We start from the raw sequence: 19,964 nt of genomic DNA, 5'->3' as shown, positions 1-19,964 counted from the left end.
AAGACCAGGGTTGCTACGCAGAGGCAGACAATGGTGAACCACCTCTGAATGTCTCTCGCCCTGACCTAAATGGCCCAGGCTAGCTTGAACTTGTCAGATCTTGGAAGCCAAGCAGTGTTGGCCCTGGTTGATCCTTGGATGGGAGATCATCTAGGAAGACCAGGGTCGCTACGCAGAGGCAGGCAATGGCAAACCACCTCTGAACATCTCTCGCCCTGACCTAAATGGCCCAGGCTAGCTTGAATTCGTCAGATCTCGGAAGCTAAGCAGTGTTGGCCCTGGGTGATCCTTGGATGGGAGACCATCTAGGAGGACCAGGGTTGCTACGCAGAGGCAGGCAATGGCAAACCACCTCTGAAAGTCTCTCACCCTGACATAGATGTCCCAGGCTAGCTTGAACTTGTCAGATCTTGGAAGCCAAGCAGTGTTGGCCCTTGATCCTTGGATGGGAGACCACCTAGGAAGACCAGGGTTGCTACGCAGAGGCAGGCAATGGCGAACCACCTCTGAACGTCTCTCGCCCTGACCTAAATGGCCCAGGCTAGCTTGAACTTGTCAGATCTTGGAAGCCAAGCAGTGTTGGCCCTGGATGATCCTTGGATGGGAGACCACCTAGGAAGACCAGGGTTGCTACGCAGAGGCAGGCAATGGCGAACCACCTCTGAACGTCTCTCGCCCTGACCTAAATGGCCCAGGCTAGCTTGAACTCGTCAGATCTCGGAAGCTAAGCAGTGTTGGCCCTGGGTGATCCTTGGATGGGAGACCATCTAGGAGGACCAGGGTTGCCACGCAGAGGCAGGCCACGGCAAGCCACCTCTGAACATCTTGCCTTGAAAACCCCGCAGGGCGACGCGGCAAGCACTTTCCCCGACTACCAACTGCATGCGGACAGGCAATTCCCATCGATGTTAGTTAATTTCAGTAAGGCACGCTATCTGAAATGAACCAGAGAATCTAATGCTCAGGTCTCCTCGATCTTAGCAACCGACCGCATCCACGGAACATTCGGTTCCTTCTTCTGCGTTTGATTTAGCCCGGCAGGCAGCATCGGCTGCCAGGTGAATTCCTAGGTCAGACCGTGCAGACACATTCCTCTGGCGTGCAGGAATGTAAACAAACCCTTCTCGGTGTAATGAAGCTGACGACTTGATAAGGGAACAAGGAGGCAGAGGTTCCAAAGTCTGCAGTGCTCAGGGACAAGGGCCCTGCGAAAAACAAAAGGCCTGCAGGGTTCCCGCGGGCACCAGCCTCAATGCGGTAATGTGAGTCTCTGGGAAAATCCTCTGAAGTGTGTTTGACCTTCCATTTAGCAAACAAAACTCCTTTTTTTTTAAAGCCATGCCAATAGGTGCCTTGAGCCACTGTGTGATGGTGGGAGAAGAGGTATGGTTTTAAATAAATGCAACTCTCTAAAGGTGTAAGAAATCTTACAGCCAAGATGCTGTAAAATTCACCTCTGTGCTTGAAAGGAGATGGATGCGCTCTAAGGATAGGATTCTCACAAAACTAGGGCACAACAATCTCCAGTTCTAACGTATTTATTACCTATGCCAGTGATGGCGAACCTTTTAGAGGCCCGAGTGCCCAAACTGCGACCCAAAGCCCACTTATTTAGCGCAAAGTGCCAACACGGCAATCTAACCTGAATACTGAGGTTTTACTTTAGAAAAAACAACTCAGACATTAACTTAAGATGATCCAAACAAAGTAAGGAAAGCAATCCCAAATGCTTTCATTGACTTAAAATTATTTGGCAGAGGATTCGACACTTTAATTACAGTCTGGGCCTGGCTGGGGCGATGGGACGCGTGCCCACAGAGAGGGCTCTGAGTGCCACCTCTGGCACCCGCGCCATAGGTTCGCCACCACTGTCCTATGCTATTTCCCCCCTCCTCCCCCCAGTTGAACCCAAACAGATGATAACCAAAAACTAAGCCTTGTCATTCTTTTGATCTGTTAAAAAAATGCGTCCTCACTATTTTGCATGCTAATGTAACAAGCCACTCCGATATATACAACTATGATACGTAATTCCATTTCATCGTCTGACACGAAGTGTCCATTGCACACGCAAGCTCACACCTCGAATAAAACTTTCTTGGTCTGAAAGGTGCCATTGGACTCAAGCTTCGTTCCATTGCTTTAGACCAGTGGTTCTCAACCTTCCTAATGCCGCGACCCCAGTTCCTCATGTTGTGGTGACCCAACCATAAAATTATTTTCGTTGCTATCATAAGACCATTGAAAATTTGTGTTTTCTGATGGTCTTAGGCGACCCCTGCGAAAGGGTCGTTCGACCCCCAAAGGGGGTTTCCTCTCAGCTGTGGAGCAGCTTGTGAGCAAAAATTGCCCTGTGTGAGCTGCTGGCATTCAATTGTGAGCGAGCGATTGGGCTGCTGCGTCAATTAGCTTGCTCTGGAGCCCTCCTTCCTGAGAGAAGACAAAAATGTGCTAGCCAGAGGCTAAAAAACTTGTGAGCTAGCTCATGCTAGCTCAGCTTAGGGGGAACACTGCTTGCCACTATGTCTGAACTGTGGCTTGCGCTCCTTGCGGGGGAAAGAGAACCCCATGAGGGCAGGGGTCCCCCCAGCCTTTCTGAGCACGTGGGCACCTTTGGAATTCTGACACGGCATGGAAGGCACAGCCACAAGACGGATGCTGCAGGAGGCGACACCAGCAGTGTTCCCTCTAAGCTGAGTTGGTGTGAGCTAGCCCACAGTTTTTTAGCCTATGGCTCACACATTTTTGTCCTCGCTCTGGAAGGAGGGCTCCAGAGCAGACTAATTTATGCAGTGGCCCAATCGCTCGCTCACAACTTTAATGCCAGTCGCTCACAAAGTAGAATTTTTGCTCACAAGACTCCAGAGCTTAGAGGGAACACTGGACACCAGTCACAAAACGGCTGGCCATGGCTAAGCATTTAAAAACAAACAAACACCTGCACAGCCAATCAAATCTCCCGTCATAAACCTTGCTGGACAGAAGCCTTACCTGGTCCAGCCCACTTTCTAAAAACACTTGGTGGGCACCAGGAAAAGGTATCAATGAGTGCCATAGTGCCCCTGGGCACCACGTTGAAGACCCCTGCCATACTGGCTCAGATCCACTGCAGGATTCCTGCAGACAAAAAGAGGAGGCGGTTTCCCGCCGTTTTTACCATCTCCCGCTGCAAACTTCCGCCTCCACCCCTCGTAGGTCTTTGGGGAGGTAAGCGTGAGCCGCCTGCCCGCTTCCGGAGAAGTGGTTTTCTTTACCTGTTGGGTCCTCCGAGCAGACTCAAGGCCATCTGACTGGCACACACCCCGGTCATTTCTAGGCGTCGCTCCAGAGTCAGCCCGTGTTTCTCAGCCACCGAGAGCAGCTTTTTGTGCAGCTCGTAGGAGACGCTTGGAACCACCAGTCCGGAATCTGAAATGCAGAACGGGAGGAGACAATTAGGCCAACCAATTCTCCCCCACACACACACACACAAAAAAAAAGCCAGCTCGTCACACACACACATACACAGCGATTCCACTTTCGTTGTTTTTCCTTGGCCACCCAAATGGCCCCAAAGGCTCTTTTAGGGCACGCAAATAACTCTCAACCAGATTAATGGGGAGCGGTGGCACAGAGGATTTATCCTCTGGTTAGTAACATATGAGCTGAACATTTCGGTTGTCAGTTCTAGCCCCATGTTAGTGTGAGCTACCAGCCTTGTCCCTAGCTCACCGTCCACCCAGCGGTTCGAAAGCTTCGGCGAGTAGATAAAATGGGTACCACTCCTTAGAGAGGGTGGGCACACCAAAGACCCCCCCGGTGGGGGAGGTGTTAGCCGGCAACCGGAATGTTCAGCTCGCGAGATTGAAAGCCTAAGAAAAAATATCTTCGACTCCAAGAAGCCTGTAACGGGCCGTTCCGGCCAGGCGGTGGCAGTGCGGCGCTGCAAGACCTGGAGAAGCTGACGTAATCTAGCCAAACCGAAGTGAATATGCCGACGGAACACATCTGACCCTGCAGCTGAACAAACCCTCGCCGACTGTGAATGTGTGTGATTTAAAAGATATATGTTGTCCTCCCTTACCCCCATAAATCATTGTTAGTCCCATGTGAATGAGTAACTGTAAATCGCTCAGAGCCAGCAAGCTCTGCAGGATTGAGCGATTAATAAATTGAAAGATTATTATTATTATTAATGTTTCACGCAGAGAATTAAATATGGTGAATTATGAGTTCTAAGCTACTTCACGCTGCGCATGCACACAGATCGCTCCATCAGGACTAGGAGGAGTCAGTGCAGGCAAGAGAGATGAGAAGAAGGAAACGGGATAGAATAACTAGGTCTCGTGTACTGGGATATTTGGCCAATCTAGCAGAGTTTTGCCAGTCACAGAAGGGTTGACCCTGAGTGCGGTAAATAAGTCTCCCAAGAAGGATATTGCAAAAAAAGGTCAACTTATATGGCTACTAGCCATGGTGACTGAGCGGAACCTCCACAGTCAGAGACGGTCAACCTCTGAATCTCTTTGCCAGAGGGCAATATCAAGGAAAGGCCTCGGCCTCTACACCATGTTGCTGGCCATCCAGAGGAACTGTTCAGCCACTGTGTGAGACAGGATGCTGGACTAGATGGACCACTGGTTTGACCCAGCAGGGCTCTTCGGAAGTTCTTATGAAGGCCTCAGCCTCTATGCACTGTTGGTGGCCGTCCAGAGGAACTGGTTGGCCATGTATGAGATGGGATGCTGGACTAGATGGACCCCTGGTCTGATCCAGCAGGGTTCTTCTGATGTTCTTATCAGGGGAAGGCCTCGGCCTCTCTGCCCTGTTGCTGGCCCCCCAGAGGAACTGGTTGGCCACTGTGTGAAGCAGGAAGCTGGACTGGATGGACCACTGGTCTTTGGACCACTGGTCTGATCCAGCAGGGCTCTTCTTATGTTCTTATGAAGGCCTCGACCTCTATGCACTGTTGGTGGCCGTCCAGAGGAACTGGTTGGCCATGTATGAGATGGGATGCTGGACTAGATGGACCACTGGTCTAATCCAGCAGGGCTCTTCTGATGTTCTTATCAGGGGAAGGCCTCGGCCTCTCTGCCCTGTTGCTGGCCCCCCAGAGGAACTGGTTGGCCACTGTGTGAAGCAGGAAGCTGGACTGGATGGACCACTGGTCTGATCCAGCAGGGCTCTCCTTATGTATGTGGGATTTAATACAGTTCCGCAGGGCCTGTAAAACAGAGATGTTCCCGCAAGGGGCAGAAGTTCATCTGGATTGGCCTCCACCTGCTCTGTCATGCCCGGCTATGCTCAATCTTCTTTTGCTTTTTGTCCACCCATTTGCCTCAGTATTCGTTAACATCTCCTATTGCATACATGTAGAGCCTGTGGAGACCCGAGTTACCGCATGACGGAGTGAGCTCCCGTCTCTAGTTCCAGCTCTTGCCAATCTAGCAGTTCGAAAGCAAGAAATTGCAAGTAGATAAACAGGTACCGCTACGGCGGGAAGGGAACAGCGTTCCGTGCGCCTTGGTGTTTAGTCATGCCGGCCACATGACCAAGGAAACGTCTTCGGACAGTACTGGCTCTTCGGCTTGGAAATGGAGATGAGCACCGCAACCCTAGAGTCGGACTCGGACTGGCTTTCGAGCAAGGGAACCTTTACCTTTACCTTTTAGAGCCTGTGGAAGTGGATGTATTAATTTGCACTATTGACTGCCATTTTACTGTCTCACAGGCAATTTGTGTATATATGAGTATTTTAGAGATTACTTTTATATCTAGGTTAATTGATGCTGTTTATATTTTTGTATCTACGTTGTTGTAACCCGCCCCGAGCCTTGCTGTGCAGTGGTGGGCCGGTTAGAAATCAAATAAGCAAATAAATAACGTTCTTTGAATTTCTTCTTTAAGAGCGGGCACCAGACGCTGGCGCCACAGAGCGTGCTCTACAGTCTCCGCACGTACATAATCTGCGGTGGCACCTCTAAGAACCGCTTCCCTAGTTAATTGATGCTGTTTATATTTTTGTATCTACGTTGTTGTAACCCGCCCCGAGCCTTGCTGTGCACTGGTGGGCGGGTTAGAAATCAAATAAGCAAATAAATAATGTTCTTTGAAATCTTCTTTAAAAGAGTGGGCACCAGACGCTGGCGCCACAGAGTGTGCTTTACAGTCTCCGCACATACATAATCTGCGGTGGCACCTCTAAAAACCGCTTCCCTACCACTGGGAGCCCCTGCTCTCTTGAAAGACTGGATTTGCGTTTTACCGCCTCACTCATCCACTCACGCTTACTTCTAGCCTGCTTTTCTCCCCGCAGTTGGGACGCAGAGCGGCTGCTCAGACCGTCGTTATTCCCGCCTCCATCTTCTCATAACAACCACCCTGTGGGGGTAAGCCAGATTGAGAGGTTTGGGACAGGCCCAAGGCCACCCAGCGAGCTTCCATGGCAGAAGCAGGGATTCGAACCCAGGGTGCCCAGTCCACCACTCTGTTCCCTACGCCCCACTGAGAGACCTCTTAAGGTCAGATGCAGGGAAAGGAGTCTCCTCAATACTACTCAATGTCCGTAACCTTCAAAGCAGGTGTCCTCTCTAAATGCCCTCACTCCAAGCTGACTCAGGGCAGCCACATAATGCTGTTTTAGTGCCATGAATGTGTATGATTCTCACTTGCGATGCTAGAAGTTCCGGTTTCCCAAAGCGGGAGAAGAGGAAGGACAGCCTGAACCTTTAGGGACGGGGCCTGTGGTTCAGTGAGACAGCATCTGCTTTACACCCAAGGCGTTCAGTCCCCAGATAGTGGGTGCTGGGAAAGGCCCTGCGTTGCCCCAAACCCTGGAGAGCTGCTGCCAGTCTGAATAAACAGTACTGACCTGGGTTTGATTCAGCGTAAGGCCGCTTCGTGCATTGCTCGTAAGTGCTTTTGTTTAACAGTGCGCCTCCCAGAACCACGGCTGTTCTGTCTGGCGCTAAGTCAAGAGTCAACAGCGCCTTCTGGATGTGATTCAACGCACGGCCAGAGTAAAGTAGAATTAAATCATTTTTTTATTAAGTTCCTCCACGCACATTCAGAAGACTTCTTTACTTACAATCGAGGCTGAATAACTGGTGAAGTTCACAACTTTGTAATTTAACTCAGTTCACTGGCTCATGGTGAAAAAGACTGCATGCTCCCACCTCCTTGCCATTTAAAGAGTAGGCAAAGAAACGGGAAGAGAGCTGTAAACTCAAATCCTCGCGCCTCTGGGTGCAGGAAATGACTGTTAATCAGCCAGTCGCAGGGATGCTCTGGGATGCCTAACTAAAGACTTCAACTCCCAGGGGCAACTGCTCTTAAAGATATATGGCAGTTCTACTTAACTACAGTTAAACGCTGACTGGGGGCAGCACTCTCCCCGCCTGGAATCCTATGGGTTCCACTACCCACATCCATTGCTAACAAGCCTTACAACTATAACTATGCATAATTGGCATGCTACACTGCGGCCTTTCCAGGACGTCCACACGGACGGCACAGAGACATATGGACGTTTTTGTCATTCACACAGCTGCGAACACCTGTGTCCATAAAGCACGCGTGTTTGCCACATCAGAGGTGTAGCTGCCCACAGTCGGGTGTAAGTCGACATGCAGAAAATCACGCGGCTTTCAGAGTAAGTGTGGTCAGGTCAGCACGATGGTACTTGGAGCTGTGTAAAGGATGTAGCGCTAAGGGGAAAGTGGCTAGTCAAATCTAAAAAGAAACAAAGCCACGGGAAAGGGTCCCAGAGCACGGTGAGCTGGCTGAAGACACTCCCCCCCCCCGTTGTTAAAACGGCCTACGACGAGCGAGCGTGGGAGAGGTGAATCGCTTATACACTTGACCTCGCGTGTTAACAGCCAATTAAGATAATCGCCTTCCCTTAATCACTTTTATTGCACGCATCACCCAGGTTAACGCTAAGTCGTCCTCGAAACTGACTTCAAAAGCACTTGATAGCAGAAGCCCGGGAGAGGGGAAAACAAAACCAAACCCTGAACGTTCAAAGTCACAAAGGACCCGGCTTCTGATGAACCTGTCACACGGCATTCAAGGCGTGCCTTCCCTTCCAGAGTCACGCAAGGGTCGGCCGTCGCCTTGCTCCCGGCTTTGAGGTTCCCCCTATCGAAGGCTGGAGGGGAATTCTGATGCCGGAGCGGAGGGCACGGCCTAGCTCCCTACCAACCCAAATTCTTTCTACTCTCTTGCAACGGTGACTTAAAGGAGCAACGACCCCTCCGCTAAGATTTTGCCAGCTGCAGCCTATTTCCACCACTTTTTATGCTCTGTAAACTTTCTTTCATTTACTGTCTTGCCTTTCTTTCATCTGGGAACTGAGGAGGGCCTGGGGAGTATCGGCAGGAAATAACCCCAGCCTCAGAGTGACTTTCGCAGCGGGCCCTAACCGAGTCAGTACCTATCAAGGTGGGAGAGGAGGGCTCGGCTTTGAAAACACCGCATGATACTGAGAGGTGCCCATACATATATGCAGGGGTCATTGTGTACAAAAAGAGGTGCAGGGGGCTCATTAGCATAACTCATTAGCATAACTCATTTGCATATGCCACACACCCTGACATCACCGGAAGTGTGTCAGAAGGCAACACCCACCGCTCAGGCTCCACTGGACTGTTTTGGATTGCTAGCTATTGGGGGGGGATGCTCAGATCTGTCCTCGCAGAGGAGGGAGAGCTTGTACCTGAATAAAACTTGGTCTTAAAGGTGCCACTGGACTGTTTGGGAATGGGGGGGCGGGGGGGAGGGCTCTGCAGCTTACCTGGCTGCTTCTTGCTCTGACTGAGGGCTCCTGGGAGCAGGAGGCGGGGCTTGTTGCATGTGCCCATCCCCTGGGCTCTTTACTGCCGGAGCTCCGCTCCTGTGCGCTCCTGCAGGAAATGACCCCTGCGTATAGGCACGCTCACGTTACAGAAGATTTATAGTGATCCTGCTGGGCTGTCAAGATGAAGAGACCGACAGAGCCAGCTTGGCATTGCCTGCCTCCGCATAGCAACTCGCGACTTCCCTGCTGGTCCCCCTTCCAAGCTTCTGAGACTGGGCCAGCCTGGGCCCCTCAGGTCGGGGCAAGAGATGGACAGAGGCGGCTTGCCTCTGCGTCGCCACCTTGGATTTCCATGGTGGTCTCCAGTGTTCGCTCTAAGCTGTGGAGTCCTGCGAGCAAAAATCCTACTTTGTGAGCTGCCGGCATTAAAGTTGGGAGCCGGCTATTTGGGCTACTGCACAGATTAGTCTGCTCTGGAGCCCCTCCTCCCTGAGCTGAGACAAAAACGTGTGAGCTGGAGGCTAAAAAACCGTGAGGTGGCTCACACTCACCCAGCTTAGAGGGAACACCGGGGGTCTCCCATCCAGGCACGAACCAGGGACGACCCTGCTCGGCTTCTGAGATGTGACAAGACCGGGGCCAGCCTGAGCCATTCGGGCAAGAGACAAGCGGAGGTGGCTTGCCACTGGTTGCCTCTGCGTAGCCACCCCCCGGATTTCCACGGTGGTCTCCCATCCAAGCACGGAGCAGGGCCGACCCAGCTCGGCATCCGTGGCCTGGACCAGCCGAGCACAACAGAGAATCCCAGGAGAGTTCCCACCCCCACCCCTCATCCAAGGCAAGTGCCATTCTAGCCCAAGGGAGGCTTGGTCAGAAACATTATCGCGGCGGCCCCTGACTCGCGTTGCCAGTAAGATACCCAGAGTCAGGCTGTTGCGCTTGGAAGAGTATGAAAAGCAAGACGGTGCCCCCCCCCTCCTGCACGCAAAGGCCAGAAAGAAAAACGGACCAAAGGCAGCCTAGGAGAGCAAAGGAAAACGTCACGCTAGCCGAGATCGGCTGTAATCTCTGTGCACCAGGGCTCCTAATCAAGCTGCTCCCGACCTCTGGCTCGGATGCCTTCCCTAGCGCGCCTCCTCTCCTGCCCCCCAACAGATCGGCGGCCAGGGAGACCCGCTTGGTTGCCTATGTGGTCCTGCGAGCCCCACTCCCCAGTTACGTTCTTTCCAGAGGCTTAGAAGAAAGCAAGACGCTCTCTAGAGCAAGCCCTGCCGAAGTAAACGGGAGCCGGGCAAGGGGAAAGAGCTTCCCGGGGAGGGGCGGGACCGTGCCCAAATTGACACGCGCTTCAGTTCCCTAGGAGAGCAAAGGAAAACGTCACGCTAGCCGAGATCGGCTGTAATCTCTGTGCACCAGGGCTCCTAATCAAGCTGCTCCCGACCTCTGGCTCGGATGCCTTCCCTAGCGCTCCTCCTCTCCTGCCCCCCAACAGATCGGCGGCCAAGGAGGCCCGCTTGGTTGCCTTGGTTGCTCACACTAACTCAGCTTAGAGGGAACACTGGTTTGGATTATAAACCCCCACCCGGAGAATACCCTCCCCACAGACACACACAGGCTCACTTCATGCCTCTGGGAGCCGTCCAACCGCAGCACACGGCTCCCGGGACGTCTCGTTTGAAGCGCAAGAGAAAAGAGAAAAGCTAGGAGATTACTCGGCACCTTTGCACGCGAGAATGTCAAGCCCAAATACTATAGATCAAGGTGAGCAGCCGTGTTGGTTCTGAAGCAATAGAATGAAGTTAGAGTCCAGTGGCACCTTTAAGCCCAACAAAGTTTCATGCAGGGTGTGAGCTTTCGTGTGCAGGCCCATTTCGTCGGACGATGAAATGGAACTACAGGTCATAGTTGTGCGTATAGGAGTGGCTTGTTACATTAGTGTGCAAAACAGAGAGGACACATTAATTCTGATGGGTTAAAAATGTGTCCTGTAACATTCCTAAATTATGCCTTTCACCCACATTATAATGTGTTGAAGTGGAGATTCTCCACGAATTGTTGCTATCATTGCAAATATGTTCGTTATTAAACTTAATTTATCCATCTCAGCTGTCTCTAATAATCTGTGTATTAAAGGTAAAGGTCTCCCTTGCTCGAAAGCCAGTCGAATCCGATTCTAGGGTTGCGGTGCTCATCTCCGTTTCAAAGCCGAAGAGCCAGCGCTGTCCAAAGACGTTGCCGTGGTCATGTGGCCGGCATGACTAAACACCGAGGCGCACGGAACGCTGTTACCTTCCCACCGAAGTGGTACCTACTTATCTACTTGCAATTTCTTGCTTTCGAACTGCTAGGTTGGCAGGAGCTGGAACTAGAGACGGGAGCTCACCCCGTCTTGCGGCACCCGGGTCTTGCACTGCTGAACTACTGACCTTCCACAGCCTGCAGTTCAGCGTCTTAACCACTTGAGCCACCGCAGCTCCAAATCTGTGTATTAAATCCTCTTTATTTGGTATATATTCTTGCTTCCAATGTCTGGCTAATAAATATTAACATCCGCAAGGATAATAATAGCCAAACATTGGAAGCAAGAATATATAACAAATCATGAGGATTTAGTACATAGGTTATTAGAAATAGCTGAGATGGACAAATTAACTTTAATTCTTCAAGGACAGAAGTAAAGAGTGTTCTTGGAAAGATGGGAACGTCTGTATAAGTGGATTAATGTAGATGTATAACGAACGACTCCATAAGTGAACAAACGTTATAACATAAATGGATGTTTTTGGTTTTATGAAAATGTAAAATAAACCACTAAAAAAGAAAAAAGAAAATATGTTCGTTATTCATGTTCAATCTTTTTATACCAGAACAAAAGTATTATTCAAAAAAATAAATGTGTCCTCACTATTCTGCACGCTGATTTAACAAACCACTCCTATATATACAACTATGATATGTAATTCCATTTCAAAGTCTGATGAAGTATGCGTGCGCACGAAACCTCACACCTTGAATACAATTTTGTTGGTCTTAAAGGTGCCGCTGGACTCTAACTTTGTTCTATACTTTTCTATTAACACAAAGAGCCACACAGAAACATTTCTTCAGTGGCGGCCGCTTGGCGTTTCCCCCTTTTCTTTCTCTGGGAAAGTCACCTCTTTGCTTAAAGGCAATGTAATTTCTCTTAACATGACCCGGCTTCCCACGGAGGTGACAGACAATCCCACCTTTGTTCTTTGCATTCAAAGCCATTTGATCAGCAAAATCGTCTGTGTTCGGTGTTTACTCAAGCTGATTTATAACTTCTGTGAGGGACAGATTACTCTTAAGAGTCAACCTGAGACACTATGTTTTCATGTGACTTCGGGCAGGCTTATTAAAAGTAACAATCAGATCTTAATCGACAGTTTCCTTTCCCCGAACACCTCAACAGCTCAGCCTATCCAAGCAACGCGTCCGGGAACAATCGAAGCCGGACTGTGATAAATGAACTCAAAGGGGGGAAGCGATCGGGAGGAGGTAGCGTGTAAACCTGAACAGCAGCAGCAAGGCGGCCACAACAAAGAACTGGACGGGGCCAGGCTGAGTGGTGATCAAGCTGGGAGACGGAAGGGGTGGGTGGGTTGTATTGTTCCCTAATTAAAAGGTAACAAAAACAGATCGGTTCAGGCCTCGATCGCTTTCACAGCTGCTGAGGATGCCATGAATGCAGATACTACTAACGAGCCACAGGAGGAACGCTGGAGGGGGCGTTTTCACCCCCACTCTGCCGTGACCTGCATAGCCCGGGACGGCCTGATCTCGTCAGATCTCAGAAGCTAAGCAGGGCTGGCCCTGCTTAGCACTTGGAGGAAGGTGCGAGCCGGAGGCTAAAAAACTGTGAGCTAGCTCACACTAACTCAGCTTAGAGGGAACACTGGCTTGGATTATAAACCCTGCTTAGGCTGGCCCTGCTTAGCACTTGGAGGGGAAACCTCCAAGGAAGTCCAGGGTTGCTGTGCAGAGGCAGGCAATGGCAGACCACGTCTGACCGTCTCTTGCCTCGAAAACCCTACAGTCTCAGTTTTAAGTTGGTCGTGACCAGGGCTTTTTTTGTAGAAAAAGCCCAGCAGGAACTCATTAGCATAACAGGCCACACCCAACAGCAGGAACTCATTGGCATATTGGGCCACACCCCTGACAGCACAACTTATTGGCATATTAGGCCACACCCCCATGTTACCAGAAGTGTGGTCATCCAGCCACACCCACCTTTTGCTTCTTATTCTGTTGACCTTGTTTGTTCTCAGAACCCAGGGCCTTTTTTGGAGCAGGAACTCCTTTGCATGTTAGGCCACACACCCCTAATGTAGCCAATCCTAATGAGTTCCTGCTGTTGGGTGTGGCCTATTATACTAATGAGTTCCTGCTGGGCGTGGCCAACTCAGGAGCCAGCCGGAACTCCATTCCTGTGCGTTCCTGCCCAAAAATAGCCCTGGTCATGACTCAATCGCACTTTCCGCCACCACCACAGAGAGAGCTTACCTACCGGGGCCTGCAAAGGACACTGTATTCCCAAACCCCACACTGAAGCAGATCCAGGAATTCTGCTCCATTCCTGTAGGGCTGTGAGCGCGCGCACACACCCGGATTGTTCAGCCCTCCCCAAGACTCCGATAATGTCACGCGTCTGCCAGATCCCATGAGGGCTTCCTCAGAAAACCGCCAAGCCGCCGCCGCTTTCTTTCAATACCAGTGGAAAGACGCCTCCGAGGTAGACATTCCGAACCTGCTCTGACAAGAGTCAGACTCTCTCCATGTGCCGTTACCAGGCAAGGGTCAAGTAGGCAGGCAGAAGCCAGGACCTCTACCGGAGCCTCCCCAAACGACCGAGATCGATCCTGCAATGTATGACTACACAGCACTCGGCTCAGGTCTGACGCTGAGTGCCTAAGGCGGTCCTGTGCAGAGAGGGAGGGCCACGGCTCAATGACAGAGCCATCTGCTTGGCATGCGGAACCCCAGGTTCAATCCCCAGCACCTCCAGTTAAAAGGAACACGCGGTAGGTGATGGGAAAGACCTCTGCCGGAGACCCTGGAGAGCCACTGCTACAAGGGAAGAATATGATAACAATAACACTCTTTGTATTCCATATACTATAGAATAAGTCCAGTAAGTCAATAGCCATGGCGCACGCACACACACACCAACTGGTGTTCATTCTCACAAGCAAAGACGCTTTATTTTTTCTTCTGTTGACAGAATGAAGCCGTCGACACGCTCCTCCGGACTGTAAGTAAGCGGTTTCAGCCGGACTTCCTTAGGACTGCAAATGGACTGGAACCAAAGCCTTCAAATATTATACAAGAGGAAAAGAAATGAGGCGACTGTTTAACCGGATTAGAGGCTTCTGTTCTGCTCTGTGTTAATATTTGACGGCTTTGCTTCCGGTCCGTCGGCAGTCCCGAGGAAGGCCGGCTGAAAACGCTCGCTCGCAGTCTGGAGGAGAGTGGGAAAGGGAGGATCGCACCACAAAGCAAACGGCTTTGCAGAGATGAACTCTGACTCGCACAGCTGGACCCTGACCTGGATCGGCCCAGGCTAGCCTGATCTCATCAGATCTCAGAAGCTGAGCAAGGCTGGCTCTGGATACTACTTGGGTGGGAGACCCACAATGTTCCCTTTAAGCTGTGGAGTCTTACGAGCAGAAATTCTACTCTGTGAGCTGCCGGCATTAGAGTTGTGAGCGAGCGATTTGTCTATTGCATGAATCAGTTTGCTCTGGAGCCATCGTTCGCATGGCAGCAGCCGCTTGGACAAACTTCTGTCATGGTTTTAGGGCTAGAAAGAGCCCCGTTCACACATTACACATGTACAACCGGCAAGTAACACGCGCACACCTGTTTGTAAGGAGGAGGCTCTCCGTGGACAGCAACGAGAGTTGGGATGCGCTACCCGTAGCAATGTCCCCTCTAAGCTGTGGAGTCTTGTGAGCAAACATTCTACTCTGTGAGCTGCCGGCATTAGAGTTGTGAGCGAGCGATCTGGCTGGCTGCAGAAATCAGTTCGCTCTGCAGCCAGAGGCTAAAAAACTGTGAGCCGGCTCACCCTAACTCAGCTTAGACGGAACACTGGTGGGGGGTGTGGGGGCGGGATCCTGTCCGTGGCTGCGTGGCCCAGTCCCTCCTCTGCTCTCGCCCTCCTTCCTCTCTCTCAGCCCTTCCGACGGATTCTCCTCTGGGCATTTTCTTATTCTTTAAAAAAAAAAAAAATCAGTTTTTTGAAGTGCAGTTAAACAAAGACTCAAAGACAGTCTTATGTGGAGCAAGCACTTAAACCTCCCCGGCGGCGTGTTTTAAAACATTTAAAAGGGAACAGCACCGGCTCGGATTATTTATGAGCGGGGGGGGGGAGATCTCTGCTGCAGGTTTGTTACAGGAGAGAGAGAGAGAGAGAGAGAGAGAGAGAGAGAGTTTGCATTCGGGTCTGAGTCAGTCCGCTGGTCCATCGAGCTAATAGCTGCGTTGATCTCCCTCTAACCATTCAGTGTCTTGAGAACAGAAGGGCTCTCTGGGTTAGTAGAAAGGCAGACCTGGGACTTCAGATCTCTCCTGCCTTGGATGGAGTTATACTCCCCTTGAAAAGCCAGGTTCCCATCTTGGGAGTACTGCCACCACCCCCTATATTGGGGTGTGGTGGTACTGCTGGACACAGCAGTCACCTTGAAAGGCAGGGAATCCTCCCTCTCCCAAGCGCAGAGTGCTTCAGCTCATAGTTATGCAAATGGCTCTGGCCAAAGCGAGAACAAAAGGTTTCACATCTCACACCTTGCTGGAAAGAAGAGTGATTCACACATGGAATTCACGGACACAGGAGGTGGCGGTGGCTACAAGTATGGACGGCTTCAAGAGGGAATTGGATAAACATCTGGAGCAGAGGTCCATCAGTGGCTATTAGCCCCACAAGGGATAGATAGGGACTCTCGGTCTGGGGCAAGGGATGCTCTGTATTCTTGGTGCTTGGGGGGGCATGGCTTCTCTCGTGTCTTATATCTGGGACAGTGAGGCTCTGTCTTCTTGGTGCTTGGGGGAGGCAAGAGTGGGAGGGCTTCTAGTGTTCTGGCCCCACTGCTGGACCTCCTGATGGCCCCTGGTATTTCTGGCCACTGTGTGACACAGAGTGTTGGACTGGACGGGCCATTGGCCTGATCCAACATTGGCTTCTCTTATGTTCGTATGTTAAGAAGAAGAGATTGGATTTATACCCCGACCTTCACTCGGAGTCTCAGAGCGACTTACAAACTCCTTTCCCCTCCCCCTCCCCACGACAGACACTCTGTGAGCTAGTCCAGAGGAACTGGCTGGCCACTGTGTGAGACGGGATGCTGGACTAGATGGACCACTGGTCTGATCCAGCAGGACTCTTTCGATGTTCTTAGGAAGACCTCGGCCTCTATGCCCTGCTGCTGGCCATCCAGAGGAACTGGCTGGCCCCTGTATGAGTCAGGAGGCTGGACTAGATGGACCCTCACTGGTCTGATCCAGCAGGGCTCTTCCTATGTCCATCCTCCCACTATACCCCAAAGCCATTGCGTCTATTTTATTCATTTATTAAAAAGCCGACATACCAGTGCAGAACTCTTTACTGGCCTGGGGCACGGTGATCCTTCGATACACTATGGGCTCAGATTCCAAGATGTTCTCATCGTGCCGATAGCGGGCGGACTTCTCGTTTGGTGTGCCTCTGGAGCGGGTCCCGCTTTTCCTCTCGTACGTTTCTATCTCTTCGAACACGGCCGCCTTGTCGAAGAGCGCCAGGTTCCCCTCGAAATCGAAATCCGTGTCCAGGATTTCCTCGATGTCGTCCCCGAAACACTCGTCGTCCTTGTTCTTCATCGGCCCGTTCTTCACCCCACTCTTCTTCGGGGTCGCCTGGTTCGGGTGACGGCTGCTGGAGGACCCTGAATCGAAGAACAAGGCAGGGGGGAAGGGTCAGATGCAGAAAGAAGAACTCGAGTTAGTACAAGGCTCTTTTGCTATGGGAAGTCCAGGTCTCATTTCATGAATGCATGAAAACTTATACTGAATCAGACCATCGGTCCATCAAGGTCAGTATTGTCTACTCTCACTGGCAGCGGCTCTCCAGGGTCTCAGGCGGAGGTCTTTCCCATCCCCTACTGCCTGGTCCTTTTTAACTGGAGATGCCGGGGATTGAACCTGGGACCTGCTGCATGCCAAGCAGATGCTCTACCACTGAGCCAGGGTCTTTCCCATCTCCTACTGCCTGGTCCTTTTTAACTGGAGATGCCAGGGATTGAACCTGGGACCTTCTGAATGCCAAGCAGATGCTCTGCCACTGAGCCACAGACTTTCCCTGTAGGAAGCAGCCTCATACCAAGTCAAATCCTTGGTCTATCCAGGTCAGTATTGTCTACTCCGACTGGCAGCCGCTCTCCAGGGTCTCAGGCATCCAGGGTCTTTCCCATCTCCTACTGCCTGGTCCTTTTAACTGGAGATGCCGGGGACTGAACCTGGGACCTTCTGCATGCGAAGCAGATGCTCTGCCACTGAGTCACGGCTCCTCCTTAAACACCCATGAATCCGCCTTCTACTGAATCAGACCCTTAGTCCATCAAAGTCAGTAGTGTCTACTCAGACTGGCAGTGGCTCTCCAGGGTCTCAGGCTGAGGTCTTTCACATTTCCTACAACCTGGTCCCTTTTAACTGGACATGCTGGGAATTGAACCTGGGACCTTCTGCATGCCAAGCAGAGTCTCTACCGCTGAGCCATGACCCCTGACAGTCTTGAACACCTGAATCTGCCTTAAACTGAATCAGACCCTTAGTCCATCAAAGTCAGTAATGTCTCCTCAGGCCGGAAGCAGCTCTCCAGGGTCTCAGGTAGAGAAACGTCTTTCCCCTCGCCTACCGTCTGGCCCTTTTAACTGGAGATGCCGGGGATTGAACCTGGGGCCTTCTGCATGCCAAGCAGATGCTCTGCCACTTAGCCAGGGTCTCAGGTGGAGGTCTTTCCCATCCCCTACTGTCTGGTCCTTTTAACTGGAGATGCTGGGGATTGAACCTGGGACCTTCTGCATGCCAAGCAGAGGCTCTACCACTGAGCCAGGGTCTCAGATCAAGGTCTTTCCCATCACCTTTTGCCTGGCCCTTTTAACTGGAGATGCCGGGGATTGAACCTGGGGCCTTCTGCATGTAAGGCTCTACCACTGAACCACGGCCCCTCCCCTTCCAACCAACTTCAGCTTCTACTGGGACAGCATCCTAGCTGGGGGGGTGGATGGGCCAAACGGTCATTTACAGTTCAGGCACGCAAGTCCAAACAAGCCAGAACCATCTGGAGCCAAAGAAATTCCAACAGAAACAATTTCCGCCAAGAGGACACCTGTTCCTCAGGTGAGGTTCTGGCCCATTCACAGCACCAGCCTTATCAGGAAGCGCCCATTCTTATTTTAAGTGCAGAAGCAGATTACAGAGTAACTGAGGGACTCCCGCATCCTTACATCAACAGGAGAAACCAATACCAAACAAGAGGCACGTGCGCCAGGGTACATTCATCTGAAATGCAGTCGGTTACACGTGAACACATGAAGCCCATCTTATACCAAATCAGACCATCCATCTATCAAGGTCTGTATTGTCTATTCGGATCGGCAGGGGCTCTCCAGGGTCTCCGGCAGAGGTCTTGCACATCGCCTCCTGCCTGGTCCTTGGGGGACAATTCTGCATCTAGCAATCGCTCCACATTTTCTCAACTGGGAGGGGAAAGTGCAGCTCAAAACCACATTCAAATACCATGGGGCAACGCCAGACTGATTGCAGAGTCACCCCTGAACGGCCATGAAGCGGCCATAAATCTATGCAGAAGGTACCATAAAATCCTATGATCAAAGGAAGCGAAAGCGGGCGTGGAGTGCGGAGGCTACCATAAAACCGGATGATCAAAGGAAGCGAAAGCAGCATGCAATGCAGAGGGGAATTTCGGTTCCAACATGGGTTTCTTCCCCCCCCCTTTTTTTGCTCCCCAATGGGGAATTTTTAATTGCATTTTTATTAAAACTACAAACTATAACAGAAATAAGGAAGGGGTTAAAGAAAAGATACCCACTACTGACTAAAAACCCAAGAGAGGAGATCTTCTAATCAGCTTAAATACACATCTAGTCTTAATCGTATTAATCTCATTACAAACTGAGTCACATAGTCTGTTAACTTTTCCCACATCTTAAATTTAACTGATATCAGGAAATACCCCAAAGCACCTCAATTCAAATTTTTTCAAAGGCACAAGTCCTTCAGCCTTCACTTCTTCTTGTCCAGTCCAGTCTCTTCCGCAATTTATAAGGACTTTTAGGAGCCGCTGCCCCTTTCTCAGACAGGGAGTCCTCTCCGGAAGAACATGGGTTTCATAAAACAACGGAGGGAAAAAGTCAATGCAGAATCAGCCTTAACCGGAGATGCCGGGGATTGAACCTGGGCCCTTCTGCATGCCAAGCAGACGCTCTACCACCGAGCCAGGGTCTCTTTCCCCAGCTGGTCAGATGGGTTATTTACATCCCTTTGTCAGTGCCTAAAATCAGACTAACTGGGACGTATCACCTCTTTCCCCGATTCTCCCAGTTGCAGCTCTTCCTAGTCAAGGTTCCTAACTAATGTAGAGCCACCCTGTTCTTCGGGTCTGGCTAGTCCAGGCATGCTATGTCTTGAGGCCAAGAAGGTCTTTCGGCTTCTGGGATTGAAAAGCTAGCGCCGGGAAACCAGGCAGATACAGGGAACCCTCTGGATACCTTAAAACTCCCTACTGTGGAAGAAAAGCCTTCAATATCCCCCCCACACACACACCAGGGATTAGAACATAAGAACATAAGAGACGCCAATGTTGGATCAGGCCAAAGGCCCATCCAGTCCAACACTCTGTGTCACACAGTGGCCAGAAATACCAGGTGCCATCAGGAGCAGGGCTGTTTTTGGGCAGGAACGCACAGGAACGGAGTTCCGGCTGGCTCCCGAGTTGGCCACGCCCAGCAGGAACTCATTAGCATAATAGGCCACACCCAACTGCAGGAACTCATTTGGACTGGCTACATTAGGGGTGTGTGGCCTAACATGCAAAGGAGTTCTTGCTACAAAAAAGGGCCCTGGGTTTTGACAACAAACAAGGTAAACAGAATAACAAGCAAAAGGTGGGTGT

General features: G+C 51.1%; 1 protein-coding gene across 1 annotated transcript in view; it reads right to left on the bottom strand.

Annotated features, from left to right (window-relative positions):
• The window catches only part of EDC3 (enhancer of mRNA decapping 3), a 46,587-nt gene that overhangs the window by 7,143 nt on the left and 19,480 nt on the right, over positions 1–19,964 (bottom strand). Inside the window, exons 4-5 of the mRNA XM_015416521.1 lie at positions 16,384–16,716; positions 3,255–3,408 (exon numbers count right to left, since the gene is read on the bottom strand). Of these exons, the coding sequence (XP_015272007.1) occupies positions 3,255–3,408; positions 16,384–16,716 (487 nt within the window). The remainder of the gene's footprint in view (positions 1–3,254; positions 3,409–16,383; positions 16,717–19,964) is intronic.

This window comes from Gekko japonicus, unplaced genomic scaffold, assembly GCF_001447785.1.
Source record: "Gekko japonicus isolate JY-2015 unplaced genomic scaffold, Gekko_japonicus_V1.1 scaffold2676, whole genome shotgun sequence".
Lineage (NCBI taxonomy): Eukaryota > Metazoa > Chordata > Lepidosauria > Squamata > Gekkonidae > Gekko > Gekko japonicus.
Note: the sequence above shows the minus strand (reverse complement) of the source record. Positions and strands in the feature narration are given on the sequence as shown.